This window comes from Petaurus breviceps, unplaced genomic scaffold (assembly GCF_028583685.1).
Source record: "Petaurus breviceps papuanus isolate PSGF00001 unplaced genomic scaffold, PetGlider_PUasm1.0 173, whole genome shotgun sequence".
NCBI lineage: Eukaryota > Metazoa > Chordata > Mammalia > Diprotodontia > Petauridae > Petaurus > Petaurus breviceps.
Window position 1 is genome coordinate 31,774,575 of NW_027185759.1, and position 13,210 is coordinate 31,787,784.

The following is a 13,210-nucleotide window of genomic DNA, read 5'->3' on the forward strand; positions in this document are numbered from 1 at the left end:
AGTTCACATTGGGTATCTGAGGATGCCAATCAAGAACCCCTTTTGTAGGTGAATAATAATTTCCTCAATACTTTTATACCCTGCACTGACCCAAAGCAGAAACCAACTTCATACTATGTATTTATTTTCTACCTTTTAAAAAGTATACAAGTACATTTATTTTCTACATTCTTAAATCCGTACAAGTTTCTCTTGTAAGTTGTTTCATTTTTTTGTCTTTGTACCTCAGTGGCTATGGTCATATATAGTAGGCACTTAATAAATGCTTGTTGATTGATTAGTGGGTGGTTTTGTACCTATGGTCAAAAACATTTCATTACCTGTTGACTTATTTTCTGGTAATGAACACCTCTGAAATTAGCTAGTGTGGACACACAGTCTATTCCTGGGTCAATACTTGAAATCTTTTCCCAGGGTTAGTGCCAAACTCAGATGGGATATCACAGTAAGATTCCTGTGAAGGTCATAAAGTTTATTATGTGGGAAAACTGTAACACTACCTAAATTTATGTTTGAGACGAAGAAAACATGGTGACAAGATCAAATTTATAGGATCACAAATGAAAAGTGGGAAGGTCCTTTAGAAGGAATGAAATCTCTCATTTTAAAAATGAGGAAACTGAGGCACCAACTATTAAGTTATTTGCTCAGTATCGCATGGCTAGTAATGGTCTCAGGCAGGATGTGAACCCAGGTTTTCCTGACTCTACATTCAATGCCCTATGTACTCCACTATACTTTATAAGCACAACATTGAGACTTACCAACTTTGTAATGTATACAGCCTTCCAAGTCCCCAACGGTGATCCAGCCTTGTTTCTTTTCAACTTCGGGATCATTGTGCAGGATTCGATTTCTTAACCAAGACAGATAGTAAACTCGCAGTTTATTCTTCTTTCCTATTGAAACAAAATAGCTTTAATTTCATGCATCCCCAGGAGGACTTGTTCCCCCCACTCACATTTTTTTAAATACCAGGGGCACAACAATTACTAACCTACAGCATTTCGTCATCAGAGTGTTTTCACTCAGAGCATTCATGGTTAAAACTACACATCTTTCTGGTGTGACTAGCTTTTCAATTGACTCATTTTTACGGTTTTCCTTGGACATAAGCCCTCTACACTGTCTGTCCTCACAAAGGAAGCCTTTACTGAAATCAAAGAGACTTGGGTACCAGGATATGTTAGAACATGGATGCTGAACCTCTTCTGTATCATGGACCCCTTTGGCAGTTAGTGTGGTAGAACCTTCGGGCCCCTTCTCAGGTTCATGGTTTTAAAGGCATCAAGCTAAACATGAGTTTACAAAGGAAGTCAATTACACCGAAATAAGGATATAATTTTTCCCCCATCCAAGTTCATAGACCTTCTGAATCAATCTAGAGACACCTTACTAGAACCTCTGAACTATACTCAATCGTGCGTATGAGTGTGTGTGTGTGCGTGCGTGTGTGTGTGTGTGTCTGTGTGTGTGTGTGTTGAGGAGGAAGTTGTTTTGGAGAAAATCCCAGCTCTTCAATCCTTTAGACCCACCACAAACTTCAAACACAGACTTGATGACTATCTTTTTTTTTTAATATCCTTTACCAAGATTCTATGTAACTAACAAATAACAGAAATGAAAATTGTGGAAAATAGGAATGATTCACTTTTACAACAGGAAGGAACTAATTTCAGGAAAATAAAACAACCTACTGCTTTATGTTACCATGAGAGATCTAACCTGGAGGTACTTGAACTCTAAAGTAAAAATGGAAAAGGAACATAAAGGACAGAAGACAAAGTGTCCTTTGGGGCAGTATGTTCTCAGAAATATAGCTAGGCTCAGCATGTTATCGAAGTAAAAAGGTAAACAGCTTGGAAATGCTGAGCAGTGCACAAGGTAAGGAATTTAGTCTCCCTTCCCTACAATGCAGCTCCAGTAGACACACACTCAGCAGTAATGGTCACGTAATATTACCGAGCCTATGACTGTTATAATTTTGAGAGTTTGGGTTTTTCCTCTACTCTGTCCATATCTTCATAAATCTAAGCTAAGAGATCTTTGTTTTTGAACTAGCAATGGTAGCTTCCATAAATATGTAGAGTGTATGATGCTTTCATGTTTATATAATTCTTTCCTATTATTATCCCCATTTTCAGGTAAGAAAACCAAGGCTCAGAGAATAAACAGATCATAGTGCTTCTAAGTGTCAGAATCAGAACTCAGATCCTAGGATCTGAGGTTTTTACATCTAGAACTGGGAGGAAGCTCAGAACCAGATCTTCTGACTCCCAATGCCACGCCTTTCCACAGTGCTGGGTCAGTTGGCTACTGTGTGATATGCTCTCTGAATATCAGTTTCCTCATCTGTCAAATGAGGTGGTTGGATCAGATTTTAGATCTCCAAGGTGCCTTCCAACTCCAGATCCTACCACCCTTTTTTATGATTATAGATTTCAAAGGTGCTTTGTGTCCTGTGGATGAAATATATGCCTAAAGACTAGAGTGCATGAAATCTCTGCACACTGGAACTGCAGCTAATGGACATTCAAACCTTAAGAACCTCTTTAAGGGACTATCACTTCTTCAGAGACCAGAAAGTGGGAAAATGCAGCCTAGACCAATCTATGAGGTGCTTCCACAGTGTCTTGCTGAGCACAATCAAAGAATTCTGAGTTCCTGTTTTCATTTAGTTCTTTCCTTTTCTGAGCTTTGTAGCAGAGTAGAAATGATTGTGTTCCCCCCACCCCCCACCTCCCCTGAATGAAGACATGGCATCGAAAGCAAAGAGGAGATTTACCACGAAAGCATGATACACCAGCAGTGTCTCCTTCACACATAGATGCAGACCATATCTTTGTGGTTGACAAAAGTTTAAACTTGGTACCGATCCATGAATTAACCTGAGTAACCAAAGCTAAGGAGACTAGACCTGTGATTTCCTGGATATGGGAAGGCCCTGGATAAGGAAAGTCCTCATTGTAGGTTGGCATTGTTTCTATAACTTATGGAATTACCAAGAGCAGAGGGGTCAAACGTGCCACAGACAGTCATGTTTGCCTTTTGAGTTCATCCTGAACCAAATTAAAATGTAATTGGGAAACAGAAAAATAAATATAAAATGTAGAATAAAATAAAATATATAAATACAAAATAAAATACAATAGTACAGAAATATATAGTTTTATAGGAACAAAGAAACTGTTAAAATGTGGTTTTCTAAGAACATAGATAATGTTAATGTGGTTTTCTGAGAACACAGATGATGTTAATGTGGTGACTATGCACCTGCAGGGATCCTTATTTGTGTAGGGGTTAGTGGCCTCCATTTGTACTGAGTTGGACCCCACTGGCCTCGAGCACAGATAGGCTGGCATCTTGCCAAAAGTCAGGTAGCCAGCATTTATTGGAGGCAGCACTTGAACTCAAATTTTCCTGGCTCCAGATCCAGCTTTCTCTCTACCATTCCATGGATGAATCTAATTAGATGAAATTATATGAAATAAATGAAAGAGAATGGAAAACTCTGGCCAAGGTGCTTAGCTCAGGGATTCTTCATAATCTTTGTGTGTCATTGGATCCCTTTGACAGTCTGGTGACACCTAGGGACTTCTTTCCAGAATCATATTTTTAAATGTATAACATGAAATGTAGAGGAATAAAACAGAAACCAATTATATTGGAATACAGTCATCAAAATGTTAAAAAAAAGCAAGGTCAGACTCGAATTTGAGTCCTTTAATTAGATGGATTTAATTCCTAAAGCAATTTCTACTCCCTTTAATAACAATGAATAGTCCAATAGAAAGGGGGAAAGAATAAAATATATCATTGGCTAAATGGAAATACAAATATTCTTCTCAAAACAGAAGAAATTTCTGAGTAGTTAAGCATGCTTCCATGCACAATCCATATAGCTCATGTGTGTACAAGTGTGAAGTACCCACTGATGGAAAAGGGGGCTTAGTGCAGACAAAAGATCATTGGAAGAGGTGAAATAAACAATATTTCCAGCAGCAGCAAGGGAAGTCTAAGGATGGACAGATTCTTCATAAAAACCAATTCACCTTGAGCTACAAAGAGGTAAAGATGGGGGTGCTGGGGCATGAGGAAAGTAGAAAAGAAGAAGGATCTTCCCTTTAAGGCAGCACTGGGTTTTGAGGGTGACATTTTCAGTTCATCAATACTGGGGTCTTTCCCAATGGTCCATTCCTTAGTTTCTTTTTTGGGGGGACCCAAGGTAACAGAGTAAATGACTTCACCCACAGGTACTATAGGTGGAGACACAATGCTTCTGAATTGTGCTGAATGGTTCTGCCAAAATGGTGCCAGTGCAGACACTGTACAGCTCCTGAGAAAAAGGCTGCAGACATTTGGCCAATGCTCCCTCCTTCCCTACATCCTCACCCCTTCAGCTCAATATTTTCCTTTTCTGTGTCATGTGTTAGACTGCAATTTATCCTGGGCTACAGCACAGAGACCTTAATGAGATGCTTGGTACATTCTGGCAGAGGCGGGAGAGCCACAGACATATTGCCATTGTTGCTGAGTTTATGTTTGATCCAGATGCACTGCAGAGAAGGGAGACAAACACACCCTATGTTGATGGAGCTCAAGTAGGAAGGAAGATTTCCCTTTTTAGGCCATGATGTGCCAACATTACAACTTGGGTGATGTATCTGAGCCCACGCTGCTATAGGGTTGTGAGTCACATGTAAGCTGGGGACAGCATTATCTGACTTCTTCAGAAACAAGACTACAGAACCAGGTTTTGTGAGCTCTGTAGACATGTGTGCTCAGCCATCATACTCATACCTGATATTGTTACGAGGACATTAAGGCCCTCCAACACATCCATCTGCTGAAATCTCCTCCTGTTGATCAAGCTGTAGACTTTCCCTTGTCCACTTCGGTCCAAGAGCATCAGTCCATTTTCTGTTCCCACCAGGAGATTTACACCTATGGATTTAAAAAGAATTCAGGGACTCAGATTTTTGCATATTGTCTCCCTCATTAGACTGTGAACTTTTTGAGACCAAAGACTGTCTTGTGCCTTTCTTTGTTTCCCAGTGATTGTACATAATGGGTGCTTAATAAATATTGACTAATATCCTCAACTCCTCACTACTACTCACCCCACCAACGGAATCTTGCTAAATCTTGCAATTTCTACATTCATGACATCCATTACATATGTTACCCCTCTCTTCACTCACACAGCCCCACCCTTGTACAGGTGTTCATCACCTCTCACCTGACAAAGCTTTGTTTTCCAATCTCAGGTCTCTCCCCCTCCAATTCATCCTTTATTCAGGTGCCAAGATGATTTTTCTGAAGTATAGTACTGTCCATGTCAAACAAGCCCCTTCCCCCATCCCCTCATCCAGTCAAAGAGCACCAGTAATTCCCTATTCCCTTCACAATCAAAATACAAAACTTTCTGACATGTAAAAACTTTCTTTGATTTGTCTATTCCTACCATTCCAGGCTTCCAATGCACTTTATTCTCCTTTACGTACTCTCCTATCCAGTCCTGCTGGTCTTCTTGAAGCTTTCATCTCCCATCTCTCTGCCTTTGCAATGGCTGTCCCCCCTCCAATTTGGAATGCCTGCTCCTCCATCTCTGCCTCTTAGTTTCTCTGGTTTCCTTTAAGACTCAGCTAAAATTCCACCTTCTATGGGAGACCTTTCCTAGTCTATACCCATCTATCATTCTAGCCCATTGATATATTTTTGGAATCCTCATTATCAGTCAACATATTAGCTATCTCCTAGCTCTATGACATTTACAAAGACAATCTATAATATTATCTGGCATAGGGAACAGATCTGTGGATTCAGTGACTTATGTAACTTGGGGGTAAGGAAACTCCCTCTACTAATGTAGGCCAGCTGCTTTTCTACATTTCATAGTCTTAGATAGATGTCTAGACCATTGACCTTAAGGGACTTGTCCAAGTTCACATAGCTAGAATGTGTCACAGATGGGATTTGAACTCAGATTTTCATGGTTTAGAGATAAACTCTCATCTTCTATGTTATGCTGTTTTTCTTCTGTTTTTTTTTTAATCTGAGAGGTTAGTAAAATTCAAGAACAGGACAGAGGAAAAGACTAACCCCTATGGTCCATTACTAGAAATTGCTATCCAAGATGATATCGATTCATTGAACAAACTTATTTGGGTATAGCTACTTGATAAAATATAACTAGATTTAATTTATTACCATCTATTCTTCATTTTTTCACTTTGCTTGAAAGGATTAAAGAGTTGGAGTTAGAAGGGACCTCAGAGGCCGTGTAGCAAAACCACTCATTTTTACAGGTAAGAAAACTGAGGCCCAGGAGGGTGAGTGTATTGCTCAAGGTCACAGTAAGTTTCAGACCCTTTTACTCAAAATCCTGTGCTCTTCCCATTGCTTTGTTGAAATAAAAATATACCTTGTTTTATTATTCTAATAACTCCCTCCATCATGCTGGTTCATAGTCACCACCTCTTACAAGGCATCTGTTTAATAATCCATCCTAGAATTTTACCAGTGAATGACAGCCACTCTGGTTTATATTTTCTAAAATCTATTCATTCTTTTTTTTCATATATATATATATATGTATTTGAATATTTGATTTTAAAACTTTCAATTCCAGATTCATTCCCTTCCCCCCCTGCCACCCACCCCCACTGGGGAGACAAGCAGTTCAGTATAGGTTGTACATGTGCGGCAAATGCAAAACAATAACATAGTAGATATATTGTAAAAGACTGACTATATTTCCCTCCCTCCTATCCCACCTCCCACTTGTTCTTTTCTCTACTTTGATCCTGTCCCTTTTCACAAGTGGGTTCTTCCAACTTCCCTCCCCCCAAATCTATTCATTCTTAAGTATAAAGTTCTACACTTTAGAAATATCATCTTGGCAACTGAGTGAAGGATGGATTGTAGAGGAGGAAGACTTGAAGATAGAAAAAGAGTGAGAACAAATCCCTGAGGCAACGCTTGACTATATCTAATCTTCTCCTACCCTTCTTCCTTGATTTCTCAAAGACTACTGCTAGTAGGTTTGCAGTCAGACAACTTCTTTATGTATTCTAGGGTACAATTTGTCTGGACCTGTATTTGCTCTTAAGGCAGTCAGGTGCTCTCTATCATGTCTCATCTTACAGCCTTTTCCAATATGAAAATTATTTCTCTTTCATGGAGAAGGTAGAATTAAAATTGGAATTGAGTAGTTCTTCCTTCTCTGTCATCTGATATCATAGTGCCATTTTCCCTTATCTATGGACATTTCCTGTCTTTGATCTTCTTGTTCTTAACATAGCTTAAAAATCCCCCTTTTTTGAGGTCTTCAATATTTTCTGTTAGTTTTATTCACTTGGATAGACATCCTGACGTTTTTATAGGCTTATGTACTGGTTATATACTGAGGTATTACTTCACTTAAGAGAGCTTATTATATAGCAATGTTTTCCTTTGTAGACATTTCCCCTTTATCTGTCTCCTAGGGATTATGGTATACTAAAAGCTTAACATCTTAAAGGCTTGTGTTTTGGTCTTTTTGAGTCATTTCCTTTTAGAGTCTTTTTCAATGGGATCATGCGTATCTTTTTTTCTGGACTTTTAAAAATGTGCTTTTCTAAAGTCTAGAGTCCAGCTCACTTTTAGCTCACAACTTTTTGAACTCCAAGATGACATGGGCTTTTTTCTGAAGTTCTCATAGCTTCCATAGCACCAGTTGATTCTTTCTTGCTAACAGAAATAAATCTTGTTGCTTCTTCAAAGCCTTCTCCTATATAACATGCTTGACAAGGGCTTATCTAGATTAGATAAGGGCTTATTCTTTGAAGCCCTCTTTTGAGGTAGAGCTCACAATCCCTCCCAAGGCTGCCCACCTTATTTTTGAAGAACTTATTTTTTTCCTTATATCCAGCCTATCTTCTTAGCAGCACCCTTCTTATTCACCTGGTTCTGCCTTTTGGGTCTAAATTGAATAAGTCTAAGCCCTCTTCTGGACAACTAGGTGGTGCAGTGGATATAATGCTGGGTGTGGAGCTTGAATAACTCATCTTCATGAGGTCAAATCTAACCTGAGACACTTATTAGCTGTGTAACCCTGGGCAAGTCACTTAACCCTATTTGTCTCAGTTTCCTCATTTGTAAAATGAGCTGGAGAAAGAAATGACCAAGCACCATAGTATCTCTGCCAAGAAAACCCTGAATGGGGTCATGAAGAGTTGGACATGACTGAAAAATGACTGAATAACAAAATCCCTATTCCATAGAGCAACCATTCAGTTATAGATCCATAAGAGCAGGGGTGGGGAGCCTGTATAAGAGTATAATAATAATAATAATAATAATAATAAATTATTATAAGTCTCATGTACTTAAACTTAACAAAACAGTTTTCTTATAACATCCCTCAAAGGATAAATCACTATTTTGCAGATAGGAAAGATGAGGAATTGATTTAAAAATAAAAATAAAAAATGCTTGCCCAGCATTACACAACCATTAAGTGTAGAGAGGTAGGATTTGTCTTTGTTTCCCTGATTCCAAGGCTGGCACCTTGGCTACACCAGGAACATACCAGGCTACATTCCTTGTGATAATGATTGTTAAGATTTCAATTTCACTTTATTACTGACATCCATATGATATTATTATTGTTTCTACCCATTTCTACATGAGAATTATGAGGGGTCTCCTCCAGTAGGGATCTTCTTTCCACATATAACCTCTTCTCTTCAAGAGTATCTGGGTTAATTTTTTAGTGAGGAATCCTTGCCTCTTCCTTCCAGATTTCAGCTTAAAGTCCCTGTGATTATGCCAGTTTCCTGACAAACATACTGTTTCCAAATTTAAAATTAAATCGATTAATTGATTCATTCAAAACTTTTTAAGTGCCTACCATGTTGTACTACGTCACACTGTCCCTCATTTTTTGTTAATAGATCATCATTATGGAAGTATAAGCCATAATTCCCAACACCAAATCCTGTTCTTTGAGGTGCAATGTTTGTTTTTCATGGCTTCCTTTTTGTTCAAAAGTCTCAACCTTCAGTTTAAAGAGCTGAAAGTGCGCTCTGTGCCCTCAAATACTTAGTTTTCTATTAAATAGATTATTGAATGGAAGGTAGGACTGGGAATCAGGAGGAATTGAGTTCAAATTTTGCTTTAGACAATTACTAGGTATGTCACCAAGCATGTCACTTTTTCTCTTGGGGCCTCAATTTCTTCATCCGTAAAAAGGAGATAATCACAGCCTTTACCTTATAGGGTTGTTTGGAAAATCAAATGAGTTCAAATACATGAAGTGCTTTGCAAGCCTTATGGGGCTATAAATGTTAGTTATTATTGCTGTTGTTACTGTTATTATCATACTATTCTATCCTGACCTTCCACGTCATTAGAGGGATGTATTTCAAGATACTTCTGGCTATATCATTTGCCTCCATGTGAATCAAGAGGGCTGGAAATGGCTGGTTTGAAGAGTCTTGGTAGATTTTCTGCCCCATCTGGCTGATAGGCCACCTCCCAACTGTCATGGCGGGTCTACATATGGCAACCTCCATACCTCAATAACTAACACCTTTTGCCTCTTCTCTGTGAGTGGGACAAGTGGATCTCCCCCTGTTGCCAGCTCCTTGGTGATCTGTCTCAGTGGTCTGTTCAGATTACTGGCACTTCCTGAGGTGTCCTGGGGAAGGTCTAGACTCAAGTTGGTTGGGCATAGCTTTATGCTTGTTGGAGAACTCTTGTGTGGCAAAGGTCCATCTCCTTCCCTTCATCCTTTCTGTCAAGATCTTCTCCTCACCCACCTCTACAAGGGAGTCTTGTTTTTCTGTACTCCTCTTTCATTTTTCAGTCCTAGGCTTTCCTTTTTAGATACTTTCTTCTATCCCATCTAGAAACTCTCCATTCTCCCCAGTAAGTAGAGAATGGAGAGTTCTTTTTCTTCCCAGGCCTCTTAATAGCAGAATAAAATGAAAAGAGGAGCAGCTAGGTGGTACCATTGTACATAGAGCACCAGGCCTGAAGTTGGAAGACTCCTCTTCATAAGTTCAAATCCAGCCTCAGACACTGACTAGCTGTGTGTGACCCTGGGCAAGTCATTTAACCATGTTGGCATCAGTTTCCTAATCTGTAAAATGAGCTGGAGAAGGAAATGGCAAACCACTCCAGTATCTCTGTCAAGAAAACTTTAGGGGCAGCCAGGTGGCGCAGTGAATAAGAGCGTCAGCCCTGGAGTCCGGAGACCCGGGATCGGTTCTGGCCTCAAGATACTTGGCACCCACACAAAATAACTGGACATGTAACCTTGAGCAAGTTATTTAACCCCAATTGCTTAAAAAAAAACAAAACTCCAAATGGGGTCACAAAGAGTTGAATGTGACTGAAACGATTCAATAAAATCAACAACAATAATAAAAAAAATGTTAGTGCTGGAGTCAGAGGACCTTAGTTCAAATCCTACCTCTGCTACTTACTGGGTGACTTGGACAAGTCTCATTTAAATTCCTCAGGCCTCACTTATCTCATCTATAAAATGAATGCAACAGACTCACCGGCCTCTGAGGATTTTCCCTGATCTAGATATTTGATGATAAGCTCACACTTGGGGAGCACACATGCAGCTTACGGTCTCTGGTTTATGATATTACCCTGTGTTTGTATCATCCTTATCACACTAGCTAATATTTGCATTAGTGCTTAGAATCTTTGAAGCACTTTAGAAATATCATTTCATCTTATCCTCAAAACAACGCCAGGGGTTTGGTGATGCTATCTTCATCCCCATTTTACAGATGAAGTAGCAGAGTTCACTGAATGGATCTGCTCAGGGTCATACAGTTATTAAGTGTTAGAGGCAAGATTTTAATTCAGATTTTCCTAACTCCAGGTACAATCCTCTATCCTGTGCACCTACTAGGTGCCCAGCTTGTTACATCACCACCTCTGAGGTGACATTTGTGTTTTAATTGATGAGAATTTTAGGTGCCGAGGCAGACTGGACAGGGAGATGTTTTTGAGTACAGAGCACCTTTCCCAAGCCTTCCTCAAATCACACAATGCTGGTGGCTGCCTACATCAGCAAGGCTGGCCTTGGTCCCATGTAAGAGCTACACCACCCCAATCCCAATGGTTCAATCCATCCTTGCTTTCCACATGCATCCACAGCCATCATGAATCATCTTCATCCTGTTGATGAGATGAATTTCCACCACTAGCAGGAGGAACAGAGAAATAACTCACCCCACAGAGCAGCACAGAGGATTTCAGAATTGAAGCGTTTCTTGTATTTCCGAATCTCAGGCGTGTCACTATGTGGCCGAATGTTTGTTGGGTTCACGTTGACCACTGAAATCTTCCTGGCTTCATTGAGCTTGGCTTGCTCCTGCCTTAGTAGCTCACTGGTAAATAGAGCTTAACAGACAAAGAAAAAAGAGAAAAAGGATGAGAACCTTAAATGTGAAGTTACCTGGACGTGAAGATGACAGATGGCCAAGACTATTTTCTGAAATGGGCTTGGAGTGCATCATGGAAGAGAAAACACCAAAGAATCTCTGAGTCCAACACATTTTAGACTGTTTGTTCTTTTGTCTTAGCAGCAGCTCAGTCATAAGCCATCATGGAAGCAATAAACTATGAGGTCAAGTGTACCGTGCCAACATGGACCGTCTGGGAAGTTTAGTTATATGTTAATATTGCAAAGTTTAGTTATATGTTAACATTGCAAAGTTTAGTTAAGTGTTAACATCGCAAAGTTTAGTTATGTGTTAATATCACAAAGTTAGGTATTTGGTTTTAACTCTTATATCCTCCACCCCCAACAGTAAAGAAGAGATTGACTTTAGAGGGCCCCCACAAAAATCAGTGGGCCAATCTGTCTTGGTAAGCTGAATTTGATGATTAGTGAAGCTCCAATGAATTTTGGTTAAGTTTCCGGATAGGAAGAAAGATTATCTAAACTAACCAGACCCTTGCAGTGGGCAACATACACCTAAGAATTCAATTCAATTCAACTCAGTTCAATTCAATTCAATTCCACTCGACAAGCATTTATTGAGCGCCTACTGCGTGCATAGCACTGTACCTAGAAATCGCTCTTGGGAAATGTATGGCACTTCCTTTAAGTCCAGAAATCCCTGAGGACCAGCCTTTTCTAGTGTCCCCGGATACCCTTGGGCTCCAAACAGAAACAGAATAGAAGAGAGGAGGATAAAAGGGAAAATAAGGAATTTATTTTAGTAAACCTAAAAACAGAACAAAACCCAAACAACTTCCCTTTGAAGTATTAGTTCGAGTAAAATGTCTTACATTAATTATTCCTTCGTTCCCTATATAACATACAGACCAGATATGGAAAACAGACCCAGGCCCAACAACATGGTGCTGCCGTGGCTTACCTGTGGCTGAAGATTCCTCATCGTCATCCTCATCGTCATCAGTGGGGGACGTCTGGTACACTCTGGGGTCAACAAACGGGGTGAAGGAGGCTTTGGTGCCGCTCCCCATGGCATACTATTAAACAGCCAATGAAAGCAAAGCTTAGAGGGTTCATTTAACCGTCAACAAAGCAAGAGCAAGAGTAGAAAAGAGTAAGATTGGAGAAAAGAACAAAGGCACAGTCCCACCGACCCAGCCATCCGTGCACTTCTCTTTCTGCAGGTGCTTCCCGGTATTAAGTTACTCACGTCGAGTTGGGTATTTATAGAGAATGCCATCTCAAGTTCTGATTAGTAAATGACTAAGCAAGGAGTGTGCATGGTACCCTAGCATTTGCTCAAGGTGTTCTCCAAGCCTGGAATGCTCTCTCCTCCCCACTGCTGCTTGGTGAATTCTGCCCCAAATGCTAACTCCTCCAGGACACTTTCCCTGATGTCCTGAGTCAGCAACGACCCCTTTTCCCATTCATGCAGTACTTTGTGCTTTTGTAATAATGTACTTTATGTATTTTATTCTGAACCACAGGTTTAGAGCAAGAAGGAAACTTTGAGCTCATGTAGTTCCTCTCTTTTAGGGAAACTGAGGGATAGGCAGGTATAATATCTCGCCCAATGTCACACAACAAGGTACAGTCAGAACTAGGATTTAGGGCTGTGTGCTGGTGCCCTCCCTCTGAAACTACCTTGTATGTATTTGTACTGGTTACCTTGATGTTTATTTTTACACATGTGTATCTATCTATCTATCTATCTATCTATCTATCTATCTATCTATCTAT

At 39.8% G+C, this 13,210-nt stretch overlaps 1 protein-coding gene across 5 annotated transcripts in view; it reads right to left on the minus strand.

Moving 5' to 3' along the window:
- TNIK (TRAF2 and NCK interacting kinase) overlaps nt 1-13,210 on the minus strand; it is a 433,646-nt gene that overhangs the window by 19,785 nt on the left and 400,651 nt on the right. For 3 of the 5 annotated variants that reach the window (XM_069083584.1, XM_069083581.1, XM_069083580.1), the window contains 5 exons: nt 12,393-12,507; nt 12,080-12,172; nt 11,239-11,409; nt 4,801-4,944; nt 765-899 (listed from right to left, as the gene is read on the minus strand). In XM_069083584.1, the coding sequence (XP_068939685.1) occupies nt 765-899; nt 4,801-4,944; nt 11,239-11,409; nt 12,080-12,172; nt 12,393-12,507 (658 nt within the window). The remainder of the gene's footprint in view (nt 1-764; nt 900-4,800; nt 4,945-11,238; nt 11,410-12,079; nt 12,173-12,392; nt 12,508-13,210) is intronic. The other 2 variants (XM_069083583.1, XM_069083582.1) reach the window with 1 other exon arrangement.